This window comes from Mus caroli, chromosome 13, assembly GCF_900094665.2.
Source record: "Mus caroli chromosome 13, CAROLI_EIJ_v1.1, whole genome shotgun sequence".
Lineage (NCBI taxonomy): Eukaryota > Metazoa > Chordata > Mammalia > Rodentia > Muridae > Mus > Mus caroli.
This window is the reverse complement of record NC_034582.1, coordinates 102,474,449-102,498,195: the sequence shown is the minus strand read 5'-3', so window position 1 is coordinate 102,498,195 and position 23,747 is coordinate 102,474,449. Positions and strand designations below refer to the sequence as shown.

The following is a 23,747-nucleotide window of genomic DNA, read 5'->3' as shown; positions in this document are numbered from 1 at the left end:
CTTCCTACTACTTGAAAAATGATAAATGAAAAAAATCACATAATGTATATTTTCAGTTTTATTCTATAGCTAGCTAGATTTAAAATTTGAATATATATTCATCAATTAATCTTCCTTTGACAATGACCTCTGATGTCTTTTGCTCATTCTCTTGATTTTTATAATGTTATGGTTGACTTTACTACAGATTTTAAGTATTAAGGTTTGTGCTGTGAGGTAAACTCTTTATTTGAATAAGCCAATGAACACCATGCACAAACTTAGTGTATGTACGCTGTGTTGGGATACTGCCCTGACTGGTTTCTACATTTTATATATACATAGGTCTCATTCTTCACTTCTTTAAATTCTACCAATTCATACAATTAATACTACACCACCTAAAACACTAGCCAGTATGATTTGTTCTGAAATGTTGTTGGTGAAAAACATGGTTTTTTTCAGTATGTTCTTTACTACTCTTAAAGTGAAATCCATAAAATTCTATTGAGGGACGATATATTGGTTTTAAAGACCTCTAAGCCTTATTTGAAACTCTCTCTCTCTCTCTCTCTCTCTCTCTCTCTCTCTCTCTCTCTCATTTATAAAACACATACATGTACATATCATACTGCTTAACTTCATCAGCCTAATGCAAGCCATCACTCAGATATATATGACTTTCTCACAATAATAATTCTCTCAGTGAATTAAGTCAACCACTTAGTTAGCTTTAAATTACAGTGTCTAAACTTTTGTGTATCCAGGACAAAAAAATTGCAAACATAATGACCATGTTCCTGAACTCTGCTGTATCCCAATACAGTGGATTATCTGAACCCTCAGCAACAGAAGGATGGATACCACAGGCATCTGTTGAAATTAAAGAGGACGTATTCTTTCAGAGTTATTTGTATTCTAATATACATTTCTGTCTAAATTAAAGGGGAGGGATTTTTTTCAGCGTCATTTTCATTCTGATATAAATTTCTCATGAGGTAGACTAGAAGTACTGTCTCTCTTCATAACCACTGCAACTCCCCTCTGCCTTCATATTTTAAGTAGAATCATACAACTGGTACTAGAAGATATTTCACTATAATGAAGGTATCATCAGCCCAAGGCTTTTAAAGCTTGTGTCTGAATCCTGTATTTGAAAATGGATATGCATCTATCTTTCTGAGAGACAATATTCCTTTCATAACCTCTGAAATGAGCAAAATATCACTGGCTTTGTGTGCTTCGTAGATATTATTAAGGGGATCAAATATACCCTGTCTGGGAGAACTCAAACCAAAAAGGTAAGGTTTCATTATTACTTGTACACTAAAATCTTATCATTTATTGAGCACCCATGGAAGCCATACTTTATGCGAAGTTGTAAAATACCTAAAGGAAGACACAATATAACCAATAATTAAGTTATAGTTGGAAACTCTGAAGTATAATATACAAAAGAATATTATACTCTTTTTTGTAGAAAGGTCCCCAAGGGTAGTAAATATAAATCCAAACAGATATTGTTTTTGTTGTTACAGTTTTTCAGGTTTTGAGGTTATAATATAGTTACCTAATTTCTCCCTTCCCTTTCCACTCTTCAACCCTTCCCATGTACCCCCAATTCTCATTTTCAATTTCATGGTCTCCTTTTCTTCAATTATTGTTTATGTATGTATATATTTTCATATATGCATTAAATATATATGTAAAGCTGCACATGTGTGTATATATAGATGCACATATGTGTATAAGCATATATATGTGTATATTTGGGTATACATATATATTCATAAAATGAAAATGCAACCTGATTAGTTCATATGACATTACTTATATGCACATGTTTTCAGGGCTGAGCATTTGGTATTGGACAGCCAATTGCTGTGTCCTCCCTTCCCTGGGGAAGACTATTTCTCTCACTCATGCCCAATACCTTTTAGTGTCCCAAATAGATATTCTTTAATTCTTTAAAAGAGATGAGAATGGAGTGGTACAGGACATAGGGAAGGAAATCTAGAAATAAAGAACTTTTTTTCATGGGGATAAAAAGGAGGTATTAGAGACAAGACTTTTACATGGAGACAAGAATTTGAGTGTTTGATGGGTTTGGTGGGATGGGTTGGGAGTGAGTAAGAAGATTTTCTGTATGTAAGATAGGCAGGGTTAACATCCCAATGTGCCAGACCAAGAGACTTAGATCCTATCTCACAGGCTAAAAGGAATTGGTCTAAGATTTCATACAAGGAGATATGATTGATATCTGGCACATAAGATAAACTGAAGTTAGTGGATACCGGAGCTGGAGATCACTTACAGGGTACTGCAAATGTTTGAAAGTGGTAAGTGCTTCACTGTGGGAAGTGCCAATGGGATGATGTGGCACTTCCGAAGTCAGGTTGGAAGAAAGACCTCAGTGGTCTCTGACATCCAGAGTTATGGGAAAAGAGCCCAGGAAAACACACTGGCTTAAGACAGTGAGAAAAAGGATGACATCACACCGAGTAGATCAATAACTACAAATGTGTACTCATGTCTCAAAGAAAACCTGGAGTGTCTGTTAACCTCTTCCATCTCTAATGTTGTCTGAGGACACTCGTGGCAAATGTGTGTGTGTGTGGAGTCATATAAACTTAGTCAATGAGCTTTTAAAAAATGTAATGCAAACTGCCCTCTTCTCTGGGAAAAAATTAGAATTTCTATTTTTAAATGTAGAAAATGTTCTTTGGAGTAAAAATAACCACAGCATCCTTTGAAATATAATACAGTAGTATTTAGAATAATCCCTTAGCAATGTTGCTGATACAAGCAGGGACTATAGGTTTTAAGCTATTGATGCATATGCATACTATATATTTTTAAACCTGAATGGGTAATAGGCCATAAAATGGATGTACTTTTAACCATATTAGACTTGAGACATTTGAGTAATTTAAAAGGTATTAATTTTTCATATAATTAATTCATGTAATGTTTAAGGAACTTTTTCAAGATGCCTCTCTAAATACACATTAAACTAGTGAGCAACCCATCACTCTGTGGGGTAGGTTGAAGTGTAAGAATTTATTCACAAAGAAAAATAAAAAAAAATAGTTTCTGAAGTCACCTTCTACCAATATCTGAATTCTCCATTTACTAACAAGTATGTGATATGGTAATTTTATGGTAATTAAAATTGTTTTAGTTTTAGGTTATTACTTGGAAGGTGAGAACATTGGCTGTCAGAGGGACACTAAGCCAGGCACGGTGACCTATGCCTGTCGTCTCAGCAGGCATGGCGATCAGGAGTTCAAGACAGTTTCAGATACATAATGAGTTCAAAGCAAGCCCAGACTGCACGAAACCCTGTGTCATCATGAAACAAAACAGAGCAAAACAGATGGCCACAATATGGAAAATGTGAATTAGTTGTCAGGAGATATGGAAAGTGTAAATTGAGTATCTACATCTGCTAATAAACTAGCAGAGTAATTACACCTCTCAGGAAAGAATTCTTCAAGGGTAAATTATGGCTGGTGTTCAGGGAGGTTGGTTTGTTTACGGGCAATGGTACCTTTTTCTCCTGTCACTGTTCTAAGAGAGCTACTGAAGCCAATTTGAAAAAGGCAAGAATGCACCAATATTGTATTTCACAAGACAATTTTTATGGGTCTTTGTTTCTAGTCCCTCTTTTTAAACTCCCCCCTTGCCTATTCTTGTCCAGAATTTCCAATGAAACATGAAAGGTTCAAAGTTTCAGAACCAAAATATAAGGTGACAGACTCAGGATGTATTTCTATCACATTAAAGCCTCAGAATACACTGTCAAGGAGTATTTTTAAAAACCTAACAAGATAAGCTTTCAGTGGAAGTAAACAGGGGAAGATATTCAACTCAGTTTTCTTTCTAAGTGTTTATTAATGTTTAGGAAACATATACAAATACAAAAATACCCTTTTCTTATATTGTTAATATTTAGTGTCCTTACTTAAAATTTCAATGTATCAACCTTATACTGACCATAAAATATTAAAAGAAAAAATATAAAAATAAGTTATTCTTCATAAAATCCCCAGACTTGACTTTATTGATACATCCAGTGTAAATAACATTCTCAAACAATTCCTTTGATAATATGAAAGGCAAGATTGGCCCCACAGACTTAGAGTATGTTTACACACTTCAGTGAAGAAAACATCTGCAATGAAAGTCTTTGATGAAACCAATCAAAACCACTGGAGAACACTTCTCTTAATCCTGAAGAGGAGAGTAAAGTTTTGATTAATATTTTATTAGTGGTATAGTTCTAACCAGGGCTTCGCATGTTCTATGCAAGTGCCTTGTCCTCATGTTGATTTTAATAATATTAAGACATTGCAATATACAAAATTTCCATTCCTGTATGAAAACTCCCTATGTTCACAAAGCTAATGCTACATCAATATTCCAGCACACGTAGGTTTACGTTTAGTGTGATGAGAGACTTCGGATGTTCTCTCACATTCCTAACTCAAACATCACTTTCATGATATTTACATCTCTGCCACCTAGAACATTTTTTTTTTTTTACAGAATCAAAAAATCACCTATGATGTTTAAATCTCCAAACCTCATTCTTTATTAAGAATTTATAGCTATTTCAAAGATTGGAAATAAACATTGCTGATAACGAAAACATTTTTTCTATAAAGAGAAGTCAAAGAAAAAGCTTTTATCAGTTAAGGTAAATGGCTGCTGTGAATTTGAAGGCTTATTAGTTGAAATGATAAATCTGGCATTTTAAAGGGTGTTTCAACATTGTTTTCATATTTCATTTTGTTCTCATGATAACACACAGACTCACTCACTTGGAAATTCTGCTCTTCCAACTTTCTCCTATATTGATGTTTATAAATAAATCTACCTTGTTAGATACATTTTAATAGAAATATATTTGACACATTCTGATTTTCCAAGAAATCAAAGGAATTGACCATCAATGTCTGAGACCCATCTCTTTCCTGTTGATATAAATTTCTTCATTAAAACAAAATACATCTTTGCCATTGCTGCAGATATTATGAGCAAATCTCAAAACTGCAGTGGAGATAGTAACATCTGGACATACTGCTGTCCATGCCACAGATAGAGTTTCAGAACCATATCGTTTTCATAACCCATAGGCAATCATTCTTCCAGACATCCATGAGGCTTTTCTTGTGCATTAATCTTCACGGACAATTTAAACCCCATCTAGATCATAGTGTGCGTGTGCGTGCTTGTGAGTGCGTGTGTGTGTGTGTGTGTGTGTGTGTGTGCACTTTTTTGTTTGGTTCTCTTCTAGAAGAAAAGGGGAAAAAACTGAAATGTTTTCATCAGTCTTAATGTCTCCAAACACTAATTCATATTATTGTCAACTAATACAGAGTTTGCCCTGCACGATAATGGACACCAAGTCACTTTGGACAGGATAAGTTGAGAATAAAAGTTAAAAGCTCTCATTGCTTCCAAATGTGTATGTTGTCATTTTCTGAATGATTTAAATATCTCTCCTTTTGTTTATCTGGATGTATACCCTGTAGTATACATGGATATAAATTTCATGTACAGTTTCACATATTCTTGATGCTGTCAACTGTTGCCAGGAACCACGCACATTCATTTCAGCAGGGCCTTAGCTGAGTCAGGAGACCTGCATTTCTGTCTCAATTCTGGCCTGTCTACTCTATGTGATACCAAATAAATTACTTACATCCTTGAGGGACCAGTATTCTCGTCTATAAAGTGGAGATAATGTAGTTGATGTTAGCATTGTTGGAAAAGCCTACTCTTCCATGCCTTCTAGACAGGAAACTTCCTTAATAATTTGAAAGCATTGTTACCACTTTCTCTAAATAATGAAACTAATACCCATGACCTCTTGGAAACACATTCATTTGCAAAACGGGTTTTATTCAAGAAAGAATTCATTCAGTGTGTGAACATGTGTGAAATATGCAGCAAGTGATATACAGAATTTAAAGTCATGAATCCCTAAGTAAAATGGCAATAATATATCATATGAGCCACAGTAGGAACAACATGTAAATGTTATACATCTTAGATTTATCTGAACCATTCAACTAAGGAATTTCCAATATAACAATCCATCAATGTATCGAGAATTAGCTAAAATTAAACTCAAATCAGTGATGCGATGCTTCCATCCCACGTTGCTTATTTTTCTCAGCTCCACTCTCCCCAAACAAATCTATTTTATTAAAAACATGTAGTCAATCAGGAGATTTTACAAAAGTAACCAACCTACATATTAAGCTAGAAAGTTCTTCTTAAATATTTATTAAGGGCTCATTACTGCATCTTTTGTATTAATAGGTCAAGTAATCTCCTCGCCTCTACACTGCTGTCATGGGCCCATATGGCCTGATGCTCAGCCACTGGGAGCATGTCTACCTCTTCAATTAAAGAATGAAACTACATGTGTGATTGAACATTATGAGCTACAGAGATGAAGCTTGCATATTGATTTATTAAGCTCTGTAATCAACATCCATCATTAACCTTAAAATGAGGTAAATTGAGATTAGCTATGGTTCTTGTCTTTTGACTCCAACAGATACAGTGTCATCAACAAGGTATCCAAGGAAGCAAGGAAGGAAAACAGCCAAGTGATATATGCCGGCTGAGAGAATGCTCGCAAGTGAAGGTTAGGAGGCTGATTGGCTAGATGGTCTTGTTTCATAGGGCATACAGCACATGGGGAGACATATTCACAAATGCACAACCTCACACAAGCATACGGTTGAAAACCATTATTACTTCCCTATTAATCCAACCTATTGTCAGTAAGAGCTACACAAATAATCCCAGCCCCATCTTTTCCTGTTTACACAACCAGCTCTGGTGTACAATGACCCATGGTCCAGTGTGGGGCTTGATGTAGAGGTATCAATGGCCACCCCATCTAAGGCTAGATGACTGCTCCCTTTGCCAACAAACGTGGAAAGGAATAGAAATTCCTAGAACCCTTGTGTGACTCTTGTGTGTGCATGTATGTAAAATTCACCTCTCTCTTTTCCTCTTCTTCTCCCTCTCCCTCCCCCCACTCCTTCCTCCCTGGTGTGTGTGTGTGTGTGTGTGTGTGTGTGTGTGTGTGTGTGTGTGTATGGGAAGGGATCTATGGCCTTAGGGCCAAATAGGACAAAAACCCACCTCCACACTTGAGTTAAGAATGAGGTGATTGCTCAACCACTGTAATTGTCCCTTACACTACTCTTTCCGCAGCATCTATTAAAACTCTGAGCTGATATGTAGTTTCCCTACCCTGTCTTCCGGAGCACTTTATGTTAAGGGGAAATCACTATAATCACATCTCTATCTCTTGCTTGCTACTAAAATGAGGTGTTTCTTTCGAGGATGGTTCAGGGACCACTGATCCATCACATTCTGGGTGTATACGCACACACACACACACACACACACACACACACACGGACACACACACGGACACACACACGGACACACACGGACACAGTAACTCCCACAACATCCTCGCTTCCATCCCTCCTCCTTCTCTCCTAAGGATTGCTGAACATTTTGCTCCAAACTCTCCAAGTCACCCACGTGTTTGTTCTCCCCTTTGCTGTTCAATTTACTTCTGGACTTGACAAGAGTTGTGCTCAGGCTGTATGTGCTGCAACCCTGCGAGCGAGCGAGCAAACTGTCTTCCACACCCTGTGTGTGCACTCTCTGGTCAGATCTGCCTGGCTGATCCCTCCTTTCTGGGGTGAGTGGACAGATTTATGGGTGGTTTCCAAGGTTGCACTGCAGCCTCCCCCACCCCCAGCTTTCGCGCCTTCACCCTCCCTCCCTCTATTAGAAACAAACTGAATTAGGTTTCGTCTTACTGCTGGGGTGGGATGGAAACGGGTGGGGAGAGGGAGGTGCATGGCTCAAATAAACCAATAAACCGGTAAAACACATCACACACACACAAACACACACACACACACACACACACCACTGAACAATTATACTTTACTTTCACGTCTATTACACACCTGCATTATATCTTCTAGGGCAAGGACAGACACGCCCCTGCTTACCCTCCCTGAGTTTCTTGAATTTTACCCTGGATTCCAAGATTGGTGGTGACTGGTTAACAGACAGAATGGGAGAAGAGGGGAGGTGACCCTTTCCCTGAGTGGGGGAGGGGCGCTCTCTACTCACCGTCTGAGTCCCTGGAAAGAAGAGGGCCAGGACATCCTAGATTTCTTCAGGCCCGGCCGGTGACCTGTCTCCACCGCGTAGGAGGTGCGGTCCATGGCACGGCAGTACAGGTAGCGCTCGGTGTCCGAGTAGCCGCGGTGCCGGACACGGCTGGCCCCGCTTGAGGCGTAGCGACCACGGGTAGCTCCGGGTGGTGGCGGGGGTGGTGGCAGTGGGGGCGGTGGCGGTGGCTGCAGCTGGGGCTGGGGCGAGGGTGGCGGCGGCGGGGGCAGGTGGTGATGGGGGTGCAAGAGGCGGAACTGGGGCTGCCGGAGCGGGTACTGGTGGTGCTGCTCGTGCCTCCAGAGATGCTTAGGGGCTTTAAGAGCGGCCCCACCAGCGCTGTCGTTGCCCTCGTCGCTGACCGCCCGGGCCGGTACGCTGCTGCCCTCTGCCTCCATCCTGGCCGGCTCTGTGCCCCGCTGCCCCACCGGGTCCACCACACCAGCCTGAGCGCCTCCCGGCTCCTGCTGCCGCTGCTTGCCGAGGCGCCAGAGGCTGGGCTCAGCTTCCGACTTGTAGCGGTCAGAGGCTCCTGGCCACCGAGAGGGGGCTCTGCTAGCGGGAGCGATCGCCACAGGGATCCCTGCTCCGTAGCAGAGGCAGAAAGGCGCGCTGGATGCTCCCAAGTAACCAAGATTGGCAGGCGAGGCTTCTCTGATGGTCGGTTTCTTTTTCCTCTCTCTTTTCTCTTCGTTCCTCCGGTGAGATTAGGGACTGTTGGCAGCTAGCTCTACAGAATCTGCTCTTCGCAGCAGTAGCCTTCTCTTGAGTCCGGGCACCTGAACCTGGATCTCAGAGCTGCTGAAAAGTTGGACAGCTCCCGACTGACCAGCTGGAGCTCTGACTTTCTCCAAAAGCACTCCAGCCAGTCAGGAGTCAGACCTGCTCTCTGGATCCTTCCCCTCCCTGTGCCCGCGCCTCCCTCCCTCTCTGCTCCCCACTGCCCCGAGGTTTGCTCTTCGACGCTTGACTAAGTCCTCTCCTCTCACAGAAATGGATTTGATGATTTCTGGCTGGCTCTCAGAGCTTGTTGAAAATGAGTCGCAGGATGCAGGCTTCCAAAGAAAAGGGATGCTACCTGTCAAAGTTGCAAGGAATGCTGTGTCTGTGTGTAGCTACAAAAAAATGGATCTGCACGAAGATCTAATATTTTAGATTAATTTAGTCTATTTCTCTGCCATAGGATTAAATATTCTGTGAATCTTTCCTACAGCAGGAAAATTGCTCACTATTTCCTTCTGGACATACTCCAGCTAGTGTTTTGGTCCTGGAGAGGAGAGGTAGCTGGGAATCAAGATGAACAGTCTTTTGATTAGGAAAGTCCAGCTGAGCTCTCTGACCAAACTTAAGCTTGGTCACAGATGTCTGGTTATCTTCAGGGGCTGCTACCTTCCGAGCTTGACTGCAGTTTTGCTTTTCTGCCACATTTCATAGACCCTAGCTCTATTACCAAAGAATTTTAAAACCTGCTGTTGCCATCATTCCACAGAAACAGTCACCTTTGATGCTATAGTCCGTGTGCAACTTCGAGCTCCTAGAATTAGCATTTTTCCTTCAATATCAAATATTTTTAAAACGTTAAGGTAATTTCATAGCACTGTGAGGACGTTTCACGCACTTTCTTTGAGATTGTTGTATCACTGAAAGATCACATGTCAGCTCCTGACTACTCATTCTACCATTTGTCACTGCAGAAGTCACCATGGTACTACCCGTTAGTTGTCAGATACTTAGGTCTCACAGTAACTCATCGGCAGTTTAATCATTCTGTTTCCTGCAGAAAGCCATAACATGGTTGGCTGTGTTCGAGAGTATTTAGAATCAGGAAGCGTCAACGTGTTGAAAACCCAAGCATCTCTACACAGTGACTGCTCAGTAGAGATGCTGTGAGGTAAACAGCAGGAGAGAAGATAGTGAAGGAAGATGTCCTTTGCTCACAAGTAAGAACAGCCCATGAAATACACAAACATCTTCTTCTGGAAATGGCAATAGTTTAATGCTGGACACAGGACACAAGACCCCTGGAGCAGCTGTAATGGCTACTCATGATTGGAAATATCCCTTTCCTTCAGTCTTTAGCCTTAGGCATTTTGCTCATATTTGGACCATGCACAGACTCTGAGAAAGCAGGTCCAGAGAGGAAGGGGGCAAATGTCTCTGAAGCACTGTTTCCCCCATGAAGAATGTAAACTGTACATGACTAAGCACACCTCCCTTGGAAGACACAAGTGTGACAATGATGAAAGTATATTCGATTTCCTAGAGGGGAATTGAGCCAGTATCTTCCCAAGTGTGAACAGAAAGAAAAGAATGAAATGTTCTGGAGCATAATTGGGTTTTTATCCCTTTATCATTCTTAGCCTTGTTAACATCAGGAACCATTTCAAGGAAGTGGTTCCCATCCATTTCCTTCCCCCAAACTGTAGCACCATAACCACCTAAAACCCCTAACTTTGCAGATGGTAATGGTCAAACGGTTTATGATCCTTTTCTCCAGGTTAAACAGAATGATTCCAATCCAATCTGCTTCTCATTGCCAGTTTGCTACTCCCATGGGACCGAGGAACATTTTATTTTATCTATAACTTCCATTGTGTTTAAAAGACTTTGATTTGTTCATAGCGTAAAATTAAAGTTCCGGAACTCTTTTAAGTTCACAGAAACCATTTGCCATATTCCCTATTTGCAGAATTTTCAGTTTGACATAATTCCCATAGATGATTGATTGTTTAAAAGACTTATTTAGTCTATATGAGTAGAGTACATTGTTGTTGTCTTCAGGCACACCAGAAGAGGGCATCGGATCCCATTTCAGATGGTTGTGAGCCACCATGTAGTTTCCTGGGAATTGAACCCAGGACCTCTGGAAGACCAGCTAGTGCTCTTAACCACTGAGCCATCACTCCAGCCCAGATTATTGGTTTTTAATGGATTGTTTCCTACTACTTAGCCCTACCTAAATCTTCTGTCTCCTCTGTACAGAATAGTATTCTTACTATTTTTTAGTATCTTACGATTATTTTTTAAATGAGACTATATTTACAGTAATGAGTTAAATAAGACAGATGCTTAATAAAAGCTAGAAATATTGATGGTTCTTTTCAGATATGGAAGAATCCTAAGTATCATTTTTTTTTAATCAGTATTTAGTAACTTTGCCTTGTCTAGGGAACATCAACTATGGAGATTTTCAAGGTTGGGAGATGATACCTAGATCAGGTTTTACAAACTTTGTACTGTCATAATCAGCTTAAGAGTTAATTCAGAATATATAGGCACAGGCTCCTTAAAGCAGGACAAGACTTGGGGCTTTATATTTTTGCTAAGTTTGCAAGTAAAATGTGATTGAGAATCAAGCTTGTGAAACAAGACTCTCGCTTGCAAACTACGTGACTGTCTTAAAGGGAGGACTGAACACTCTTAAAATGAGGATGCTCCCTGGATATCTTTGTTGATCAGTAACTACAGATCCACCCCGATTCTTCATTGTGTGATTACAGAACTATACCAGGTACTATTGGTTCTCTTGTCAGAAGTCTCAAACTTTCCCAGTTAAAAGAAGCTTAATGCTCAGTTCTCAGGAAAAAAAATATTTTATTGATTACTCTGTTTGCTTTTGTGTTAAAGAAAACCATGTACTGTTCAAAGTTGAGCCCTCCCTCTCTTCCATTTAAAAACTCTTTTCACTAATGTGGGGAGGCTCTACCTGTATGAAGCAACAAACAGGTAAGACGTTCCGCTGACTCACTGGCTTCCTCTGGCTCTGTGTCAGATAAGTTATTTTCCCCCTATTGATTGATTGGTCACAGGTCTTAGAATTTTACAGGGCACAGTCTGGGGCAGTCTTTGTAAACTGGTTAACATGGAACATTTTTGAATATTATCATTATTGACCATAATCTACATCTGTATAAAAAATAGAAAATCAGGTAAACAGATAGTGTTATTTTCCTGGACAAACTGGTCTTAGTGGTGATTTGGTGCCATGACCATGAGTTAAACAGTACACATCACCACCTCTAGTGCTGACACATTTCAAGTTCTTCCCTAATGACAACATCAATCACTCAATGTGCTGTTATTAGCAAGGGAGAACATTCTTGTCAATAATTCTGAGGAGGAGAAAGATGTCAATTTACAACTAACAAGAAGCCAGCACCATTTTTTTCCAGCCCAGAATGCAGAATTAAACAATATGCTGCAACATTTAAGGGCCAATGCCTACCTTGATGACAGGAAAAGATAGAAAGAGACATTTACCTTGTATATATTCCATATTTTATTTGTTAAGGGGCTGCAGTTTGGTGACAATCCATTTGATGTTAGAAATTTCTTCCACCAGATACTGTGTTACCCAAGACTAACCTGTTGTCTAGTTAGAAATATTCAAAATTTTTGCAGAAACTTTCAGTTCTTACCCAGGTTCTCACTATTGAGTGGAAACTGGCATCAGATATTTTGTCACGATATAGGAAATGCTCTTAACAGTATAAAATATGGAGACATATATTAGAATAAATACTATTAAAATTTCTATTCCACTTGGTACAATTAATATGAGCTAAAAAGGTTGCCTTAAATATATGTGTTTTTGCTTACAATGATATTATATCTGCATCATTGAGGGAGCGTCACCCTGGTTTATGGCTCAATGTCACCAGAAACCAATTTTGTAACACCCTAATGGCATTAATCTTCAGGGAAGTTATTGCTTATCTGTAAGTGCCAATTCCCATGAATACTTTGGTGTTTAAGTCATAAAGACCCACCAAGAGATAATGCTTATGAGGGTTTTGTGTCTTACAGAGCATATAATAACTATCCAACTTTGGTTAGTGGTATATATTGATACAACTTTGGTTAGTGGTATATATTGATACAACTTTGGTTAGTGGTATATATTGATATATCTGCTATAGGCAATAGAAGGAATAGGGTAGGCAGTTTCCGTTGCCTTTCCTCAACCTATACTGGGGAGGGAGGGATTTTAGAAAAGAAGAATTTATTTTGGTTAATGGTTTCAATAGTTTTGGTTCACAGTTGTTTGGTTCTGTTTTAGTCAAGCTTGTGGTCAGACAGAACAAACACCACGGTGGGAACTATGTGGCAGAGCAGAGCTACCTACTTCGGGGTATCTGAGAAGAAGAACAAGGAAGAAGGGGCCAGGTATGAGGTATATCACGCAAACACATGCCTCCAATGGCCCCACTTCCTTGAATCAGCACCTATATTCTAGTATCTAGCAGAGTTCAGTAATGTCTTCAAATTGTAAATCCATCAATGACTTATTTATTTTATTAGGTCAAAATATTTAAGGTTTAACTTCCCCCTACCCCTATTCCCCGCAAATCCTCACCTCTCAGTTGCTTTTGTGAGCAAGCTTTCAACTCTAAACCACAAGAAAGAATATCCAATTATTATGGCATTGTGAATCTTTTAAAACAGTAAATATCATTGAAGTCAATGCTATAAGAACATGTTGAAATAGGCTGTTTTTATGATGTATAAACTCACACATGACATGCACACCACATATAAAGACTAGCATAAGCAAAAGCAGAATAGGAATAAGGGTTCATTGGATATACAGAAAACCTAAGACATTACATGCATCTGTGAGGAGCACAGATGGGCAAGCTTGCATGTACCAAGGGAAGAAGGACCTCATTGTGTCTCTCCAAGGCAATGTGATAACTGTACCACATCATCAAAAGGAGCATCTTTGGGTGAATTGGATTTAAGGTCTATGGTTAGGATATGAGGTGTTTGAGTATAGAAGGACAGCGAAGATATTTGAGTAGGAAGAAAACCAGTACTGTATTGTTCGTGATAAGATGGTACAAAGAGAAAGTAAGCTAAATAAGAGATGAAGTGCATTGCTCTAAACCAGAAGAAGCCAGCATTTCTTTTGTGACATCAAAGAGAAAGAGAGAGAGAGAGAGAGAGAGCTAGCAGCAAGTATATTACATTCACTGAACATTTAAATTTTGGCACGCTACCAAATACTTTTCATGCACTATTTTGTGTAATGCTAGCAATACTATTTTCTTCACATTTTAATGTTTGAATGTCAGTATGTCTTTCAGTAGAGACTAAAAGAACTATGCTAGCATCTGTGGATATTTGATATAGCCAGTGTGACCCTGACCCTACCTGAAAAACAACCTGTTCGTTTATCTGAATGCTTGTTCACTCATTATGGTAATGTTTGTTGAATGCTTATCATGTGCCAGACACTGAGCTCTAGGGATGCAGAAGACAGTTAAGCAGAGAAGATTTCTACCTTTCGTTTTCCATTGGGAATCCTTAGAATGATCACTCAAACTCATACGTAAATATGTCAAATGATGTTAAGTGCCACGACGTGAGCTGAAACAAATTAAGAAATTGGATCCTGATGTTTGAGTGGGATCTTTTTCATAGACTTCCCAAGGAAGGTTGTTATGGTGGGGTGTTCTCACCAGTGGGAACCTGACGGATGTTAGGAATAAGTCAACATTCCAGGCTGTGGCCAAGCAAGCACGAAGAAACTGATAAACTTGTTATGAATTGAGAAAATAGTCTAGTCACCAATGGCCTAGGATGGGGTGTGGAGTAAGCTGTTTGGAAACTAGAATATTATCAAAGCGGTGCACTTTTGTCATGTTAAAGACTTCCAATTTGGTAATTGCATTTCTATAGCTACACATTGTTGGATTTTAAATGTAGATGCATAACACTCACATAAAATAGCTAGAAAATATTATCCTATAAAACACTATCCTATAGGCTTCATTGAAGAAAAAACTTACTTAACATGCAATAAACAGGAAAAGGATGGGTTGGAGAGATGGCTCAGCAGTTAAGAGCACTTACTGCTCTTCTAGAGGTCCTGAGTTCAATTCCCAGAGACCACATAGTGGCTCATAACTATCTATAATGGGATCAGATGCCCTCTTCTGGTGTGTCTGAAGACAGACAGCTACAGTGAACTCATATACAGAAACAAAAGAATAAATTATTTTAAAATAAGGAAAAGGTTGTAAATATGTGTATATATATACATATATATATATCAAGTTGACTCTATGAAATAGCAAAATACAAGTATTTGAAGTTGAATATAATTTTATTGCTAAAATGATTCCAAAATGATGTACAGTTGGACAGCTGGCATCCACTTAAAATGAGAAGATGTTTTCAAATTCTTCAGAAGATGTTGCAGAACATGTAAAGTATCTTGTGACACTTGAAGGATAATTACTCAGGTGCAAAATGTCCATCTGTCAGATGTTCCTAAATGCTGACTTTTTAAAGAAGGATTTTTAACTTCTGGTACTTGATGATGAGCATTTTCAAAAGAATCAGTATTCCTTGAAATGTTAGTTTCAACAATGTATAAGAAATGGGACAAAAGAAGTTGCTGCTATCAAATCAAGACCAACCACCAATGTCCAAATATCTAGATGCCTAATAATTTTAACCAGACATGAACACTTGGCAATTTGAGATGCTGAAAAGTAAGAGGACAGGTATCAATATGGTAGTGTGTCTGAATATCTTTATTCACTTAAGAAAATTCATATTGAAAATAATGATTCTAAATTTAAAAGGCATTTATGGAAAGGAGACACATGCTACAGTTAATGAATGTTTCAGAACTGAAGTGTTGTAACCATACATAGCAGGGAACTGCACCTTCTAGGGTAGTTACTTATATAATGTCAGAGATCTGTAGAGTCTTAGTGCCCAAACTTGATCCTTGCCAAGCTGCACTCCCAACCTGTGATGACAAATGGAGTAAATTAAACATAGACCTTTGAAATCTAAATGTCAGTGAACGTGTTATTCAATGCTATCATGGATGGATGGTGTAGCGTTCCAGCTAATAATGTTATGTTCTAAATCCATATGAGGGCACTCATCCACTGATAGTATTAATGGTGTGTTATGATATCCACACACCGGAGGGTTTCTTGTCTACATAATACAGAAATAAACATTTAGATATTGGTAAAGTAAACTCTCATAACCCTTTAGGACTTGCCAAGACTGATCCCGAAGGAGAAACCAGGAGATGATATTGCACACTGCATGTAGTTTGACAAGGACTGTTCCAAAATAAATTTTCCTATTTATCACTGAACACTGAGAAAACAGTGAAATATTTTTAGATACTCTGCAGAAGAATGGAAAAAAAATGGTGATTAAGCAGAAGAAAAAGAGATTCATATCACTAGTAATCGCGTCACCACAATCATAAGTAAAGGCCACAGTGACTGGAGACTTTCGTGTCCAAACTTTAGCAAAAGAGCTAGATAGTATCATATTTTGTGAAGATGTAGAACAATGGAGATTCTTATACATAGGTAGCAGAAAATACATTGCTACTATATTCCAAATATAAACATTCACATGCAAGTTGATCTACTATTCTACTCCAGGGCTCATGGCATAGAAATTGTCTTACATGCAGACTAAACAACGGAGTTGTATGCCATCAGTACTATAACAAAATATGGAAAACAAACTAAATGTTGAGCAAGAAAAAATATTAACACAGATTTCATATCATGAAACCTGGGCATATTAGCGATTGTCTTTGTTCAATGAATAAAGCAAGAGATAAAAGCTAACATAGTACCATTCTTATGAAACCTAAAACAAGAAGGAAAGGAAACAGTCATATATGTTAACACATCATGTGACTGCAGCACTTCAGAAACAAAAGTGGCAGGCTTCTGTGAGTTTAACGTTGCCTAAATTATGTAGTGAATGACAGGACTAAGTATGGAGAGCCTGTCTGACAAAGCAGGTGGAGGAAGAGAAGGAAGAAGAAACATGATGATGATGAGGAGGAGGAGGAGGAGGATTAGGAGGAGGAGGAAGAAGAAGGAGAGGAGGGGAAAGAAAAGAAAGAAATATGATAAAGAGGAAGAAGAGGAGGAAGAACGATGAGGATGAGGAAGAACAAAAGGAAGAGGAAAATAAAATGAAAAATAAATCCAAAACTACATTTTGGCCGCACTTCATTTCTTAAGCTAAAATTAAGGGTCAGTGGCTCTGAAGCAGAGGCTGAAGGTCAGTATTGCAGACATTTCCAGGCAAAGTAGATGTGACAGGTTTGTAGATCACACCCCAACAGTGATGTTTCAGAGAGTGTGCATGCTTGCAAACTTTATGAAAGTATTTAATAATTGAACCATTATACAGTCCACCAAGTTCAAATGATCTACCAGCAGGTAGAGACTGAAGAGGTGGTGTGGGAGAGAAGAAAGGAACTTACAGGTAGGGGCAATGAACTGACAGCATCGCAGCTCATGAATATCTGCTGCACAGCTGTATCCTACAGTACAGCTGTATCCTACAGGCACGTTTTCATATACTAGATATTGCATAATAAAAATAGCAGTACCCATGAGAATTTCCACAGGACAGAAGTCCCTCCTCATCACTAACAGAATAGACAACAGTGTGTGCCGTGGGAAGAAAGAACATGCAAGGTGACGTTTAATACTCCATCTCTAGAAGAGAAAGCTGCGGGCCATTTATATTCTCCGATTTTGTCACCTTGCCAAATTAAACCACTAGGCAAACTTTCCAGACGGTGGTAGCATAAAAAAAAAGAATGTGAGAAACCCAAAGAGGACTCCAGGAAAAAAATAATTATGCTATTTAAAATAAACTCTGTCAAGATTGGAAATATGGCTCACAAGATACGAGCAGCGGCTACCCTTCCCTAGGACCTGGATTTAATTCTTAGTACCCACAAAGTGGCTCACAATTGTCCACAACCTAGTTTGAGGGCCTTGGTTGGCACGCACCTGATATATAGACAAACATGAAGATGCACAATTAATTAATTAATTAATTAATTAATAAGATTTAAAAACTAGAATCTGTGTTCCTTTCAAATTGTAACTTTAAATGAACACTAAGTTAAGATAAAAAACAAAACAAAACAAATAAACAAACACAAACACCTTGTGGAACTCTGTAGGACCCAAACACAAGGACCTGCCTCGATCTTCCTCTGTGAGTCTTCTGATCCCAGAAGATGTATATCCCTAAGTATCTACGCCTTACATCCTCTGGATATCCAGAGAGAGCTGTCTTACAATCAGAAATGGTTTGATTACTTTGATTATTTGATTATTACTCTGCAAATAGTAGACCTTGCAGAGAAGGGAGAATCAGGCTGAGGATGGAATATGCACAATACTGAACTGCTCTACTGGTCCTCTGTTAACAGACCGTGAATTCTCACAAATGAAACCGTCACTTTAAAAGATGGGAATATGCCCCAGAAAAAAATAACTTGGAACCCTGAAATGTATATGAGGTTTTTTGCAGGTTTTTTTTAAAAAATTGTAAATTTACTGAGTCACATTCATGAAAAAGTACATATGATATGATTTTTATAAAAAATTGAATAAAGCAATCATATATATATATATATATATTCACACACACATATACACACACATCTTAACACTTTGGTGTTATTGTCATCACTGAGATTACCTTTGTATATTCAGGCTGTCTTTCTTTCAGATGTCATATTAATGTATATGTATATATATATATGCATACATATGTGAGTATAAATGCACACACACATATATATGTATACACACACATACGCACACAAATAGATAGATAGATAGATAGATAGATAGATAGATAGATAGATAGATAGATATGAAATAACTTTTATCTCTTCTTCTCCATGAATCAGATGATCATAAAGTACAGAAGATTGGCAAGCACTTGAACTGTACTGTAGGATACAGCTGTGCAGCAGATATTCATGAGCTGCGATGCTGTCAGTTCATTGCCCCTACCTGTAAGTGAGGGGATGCGAACCTCTGAATTAGAGCTCTAATTGACCTAGATCTTCTTACAGGAAGCACACTCCTTTGCTCAGCACAAATTGCTTGTCTCTCCAAGTTTCTTTATGGCTCCCTGTTCTACTCTACTGGAGTGCTCCCCCAAATTCCCCTTCTTTTCCTACTTGACTTCTCTTGTTCAATTCAGGAAGCAAGCAAGCATCCCGTTCAAACATAAAAGGCTATGGTTGTGATTAGCTCTAACAGGATGGAACCTTCGTGGAAACTCTTAGTTCAAGATTCTTGAGCTACATGGCATTTTCCCTTCCATTGTTGGTACTTGTGTAGTCGCCATAACTTTTGGCAGTATTCACATGCAAGAAACACTTCTAGCTCCCAATAGCCAATGCTACCCATCACTAACTATGAAGATAATCTATAAAAATAAGCAGAGTTTATTAACTAGGAAGCTGAATTATTCACATATGTTTTTAAAATGGTATGAAGTATAAAAAAAATTAAAAGAAACCTTTAGGAGATTGCATTGCCTTTGGGAAAATTTCTTCCTGGCTATTGATCACTCTTTGATGAAAATCAATAAAAACATTTGCATCAATCCAGGAAAGATATGCTTCTTGTTAATTATTGTAATTTCTACTGAAACTTAATTTTCCTAATACTTTTCATTTTTGTCTTTCCTGGTGAACCTATTAATATAAGCTAAATCCTAACAGCAAGTCCCCACATTTTCTTTCCTTGAAAGTTTCTTACCTAAAATAAGATTCAAGATGGTATGTTTTACAATATATAATATATATATATATATATATATTCCAAATCATGAACACCGTCAGAACGCAGAACGCCAGGAAATAGAACTGATTATTTCTAATGTGAATTATTTCTTGCCCAGATTCAGTATGTTTCAGTACAGTCCCTAGAGTTTCCCTCTTGGTTAAACAGGGATGCTTTTTATAACTGAGCAACTTTCATACAGTTTGAAAAGCTAACGATTAAAAGCAGCCCAAAAATCTTTACTGAAGATTCAAGATGAAACCCATGATGTGCAAAGCTAAGCAAGCATCACAGTGATATGTGAATATGATGGGGGCATTTTGAAACCAGGTTTCTATTTTTATTTACATGTATATTAATTCATATGTATTTATATTTACACATATATTAGTTCATATGTATTTTTATTTATATGTATCTTAGTTAATATTATAATTTCTTCATTTCTCACTTAGACATAATTTATATATGCATTGACATATAAGTGAACAAGTCAAATTAGATAAGCAAACACATTGACCATGTTGAATTAAACACGTTAATTTCGTACTAGACCACTTCCTCCCTTTGATTTTATGTACTCAAACATGTCTAGATCTTATGCTTCATTTTTTTTTAATCTGTAGTCTAAAATTATATTACAAACTTTGACCATTCCACTCCTAGATTATTGTGACAGTCTTCAAATGTAGTATTATTCAAATTGTGGTCTGAAGACCTCTTAAATCAGAATAACACTGATCATAGTTAAGATGGAGATTAGGGGCCTCTTCAAACTCACTGAGTCACCGTCTCTGGAGTATGGCTCTGGAATCTGCAGTTTTAACAAGCTCCCTAGGTGAATTCTTAAGCACATTAAAGTGAAGGACCACTGTTCTGACTACTTGCTTCCTTGCTTGCTCATCTCTCTATTTTCAAGAAGTTATGCACATTTTTATCAGCTTAGTCACTCTAACATGCTCTCTTTGTCCTAGCTCTCACCTGTAGGAAACCTTCAAGGACTCCCTATTATTCAAAGAACAAAGTCTTAAAGTCTTAGCAATCAAGGGCCTACACAATATGGCCAGCAGCTACTTTTGTGATCTCCCACTGTTTCAGAATAAGGACAAATGAACTCTTGCATTTCAGACACTTAACTCCTATTTGAATGCCCTTCACCATCTTACTCTCCAATGAGGAACATACATACTCTCTCAAACCCAGCCCATTCGATGCCAAAGGAAAGACCATAGAAGCTTGGATGTGATGCCTTCCTTGATTTCTCCCCATAGACTCATATGATTTATTGTTTATACTAGTCACATGATATATCATCATTTGCGGCTGCTTAGTTGCCATGTTCATTCTACTACTGTGGGCATGTATGTCTCATTTCTGCATTTTAATTATGGATAATCACAAGGGTAAAAATGTCATGTTGTTGCCCAACTATGTTTCAGATATACCTATAAACAATGAACACAAAGCTTCAGGATAACTAAGTGATTGCAGATTTAGCTGCTTCCATTTCAGGATAACTAAGTGATTGCAGATTCAGCTGCTTCCATTTCAGGATAACTAAGTGATTGCAGATTTAGCTGCTTCCATTGTTTTGAGGAGTTTTTTGGCTGGCACTGTTGATTTACTTTTTTTTTTTTTTCTTTTTGGTTTTTTTCGAGACAGGGTTGTTCTTTGTAGCCCTGGCTGTCCTGGAACTCACTCTGTAGACCAGGCTGGCCTCGAACTCAGAAATCCACCTGCCTCTGCCTCCCGAGTGCTGGAATTGAAGGCATGCGCCACCACGCCCAGCTGTTGATTTACTTTTAATTATTCACCATATGATTTAAAACACATTGCATTGTTTTATGAGGCTATACCTCTCATGTTGTCACTCGTGAAGGAGGTATAACTACATTCATGACTAAATTGACGAATTTATCCTGAATCAGACAAGATGCCATTGATGGGTATATTAGCATCATGTTTAGAGCTTGTCAGAAAATTGACTGAAAATAAAACTTGAAGTTCTCAGCATCTGTCTTCCCATTTGACTCCTCATCACACATTCACAAAAAGCCCCACTTCATTAAGCTTTCCAACATCTTTCCTTTTCTTTTTTTGCTAAAAATTTGAATTGTAAGGTTCACATGTCATTGTAGGTACCAGGTTCCTTAATGGAACACTTTCTCATTTTGGTAGCTATTACAAATAGTTCCTTTCTGCCAGTGTATTTCATGCCTAGCTTGCAAGTCAGAATTCACAATGCAGTAGAATTCTGGGCCAAGTCTAAGGTTCACACTGTACTCTGCTGAGGAAATGACAGTCAACTACCTTGAAGGGTTAGAACAAGTTTTGAGTGACTTATAGTTCATCTTCACCTACCATAGTTTAATATTTACTATATTAAATACCTTAATTTAAAGGCAGTTCCTTCCCAAGAGCACATTTGCCAATACCTAACAAATTTAATATTTTAATGATCTTTTGACTAGGTCTAATTTATAGTGCGCTTCATTTGATCTGAAGGAAGACCAAAGTATGGATACTTCGGACCTTCTTAGAAGTGGGAGAAATTCCTATGGGAGGAGATACAGAGACAAAATGTGAAGCAGAGATTGAAGGAAAGACCATCCAGAGACTGTCTCACCTGGAAATCCATCCCATATATAGTCACTAAACCCAGACACTGTTGTGGATGCCAACAAGTGCTTGTTTACAGGAGCCTGATATGGCTGTCTCCTGAGAGGATCTGCCAGTGCCTGACAAATACAGAGGTGGATTCACTCAGCCAACCATTGGACTGAACACAAGGTCCCCAATGGAGGAGCTAGAGAAAGGACCAAAGGAGCTGAAGGAACTTGCAGCCCCATAGAAGGAACAACAATATGAACCAACCAGTCCCCAGAGCTCCCAGGGATTAAACCACCAACCAAAGAGTACACATGGACAGACTCATGGCTCCAGCTGCATATGTAGTAGAGGATGGCCGTGTTGGATATCAATGGGAAGAGAGGCCCTTGGTCCTGAGAAGGCTTAATCCCCCAGTGTAGGGGAATGCCAGGACAGGGAAGCAGGAGTCGGTGGGTTGTTGAGCAGGGGGAGGCAGGAAGGGATAGAGGGTTTTTGGAGGGAAACCAGGAAAGGGGATAGCATTGAAATGTAAATAAAGAAAATATCTAATAAAAAAAAAGAAAAGAGAAAAGAAAATTTATAAAATCTAAAAATGTATAGTGTACTGCATTTATTAATGTATAAGTAACATGTGATGATGATGATGATGATGAATGATTTGCTTAGTTTCTATGTCCCAAACCATAAGCTAATGTTTCCATTTGAATGGGTAATTTTCATATATAATTATTTTAAAGCTTTATAAATCTCATGGTTTTTATTTTTATGTTTCATAGAACATAGAATAGTCTTCCAAATAATAAAATGCATAGGAAGGGAACTTTGGATTATTAAAAGTTTGTGTTCAAATACCAACTCTGCAACGACTAGATTATGTGTGTGTGTGTGTGTGTGTGTGTGTGTGTGTATATGTATATATATATATATATATATATATATATATATATATATATATATATATATATATATATATATGCATGTATTATTTTGTGTGTGTATGGCACATGTGTGGAAGACAGGGAACAGCTTTCAGGACTCCACTTTTCCTCCATCATAGGCAATGATAAAACTCAGGTCAGGTTTGGTGGTAAGTACCTTTAGCTGAAAAGCTTTCTCAATGGCCTTATTTTTAATTAAAAACCAAAAACTTGTGTTAGTTAATGGCACATAGATGATTTTCCTAGTTATATGGAGTGCATCTGTTCCTTCTATTGATTCAAGGGGTAGGGGATAAGAGTGAAAAGAAATGAAACTCCATGGGAGAAGCTGTTATCTAGCAGAAGTCCAAGTTCCTGTGTTGAAGAAGCATGGCTTGTTTTCCCAATAAGA

At 38.4% G+C, this 23,747-nt stretch overlaps 1 protein-coding gene across 3 annotated transcripts in view; it reads right to left on the bottom strand.

The window, feature by feature from the left end:
* Pde4d (phosphodiesterase 4D) overlaps nucleotides 1-23,747 on the bottom strand; it is a 1,431,689-nt gene that overhangs the window by 795,818 nt on the left and 612,124 nt on the right. Inside the window, exon 1 of one of the 3 annotated variants that reach the window (XM_021180267.2) lies at nucleotides 8,164-9,056. The exons of the other annotated variants lie outside the window; for them this stretch is intronic. Within the exon in view, the coding sequence (XP_021035926.1) occupies nucleotides 8,164-8,603 (440 nt within the window). The 5' untranslated portion in view covers nucleotides 8,604-9,056. Of the gene's footprint in view, nucleotides 1-8,163; nucleotides 9,057-23,747 lie in introns of those variants that run through there. 3 annotated transcript variants of the gene reach the window in all.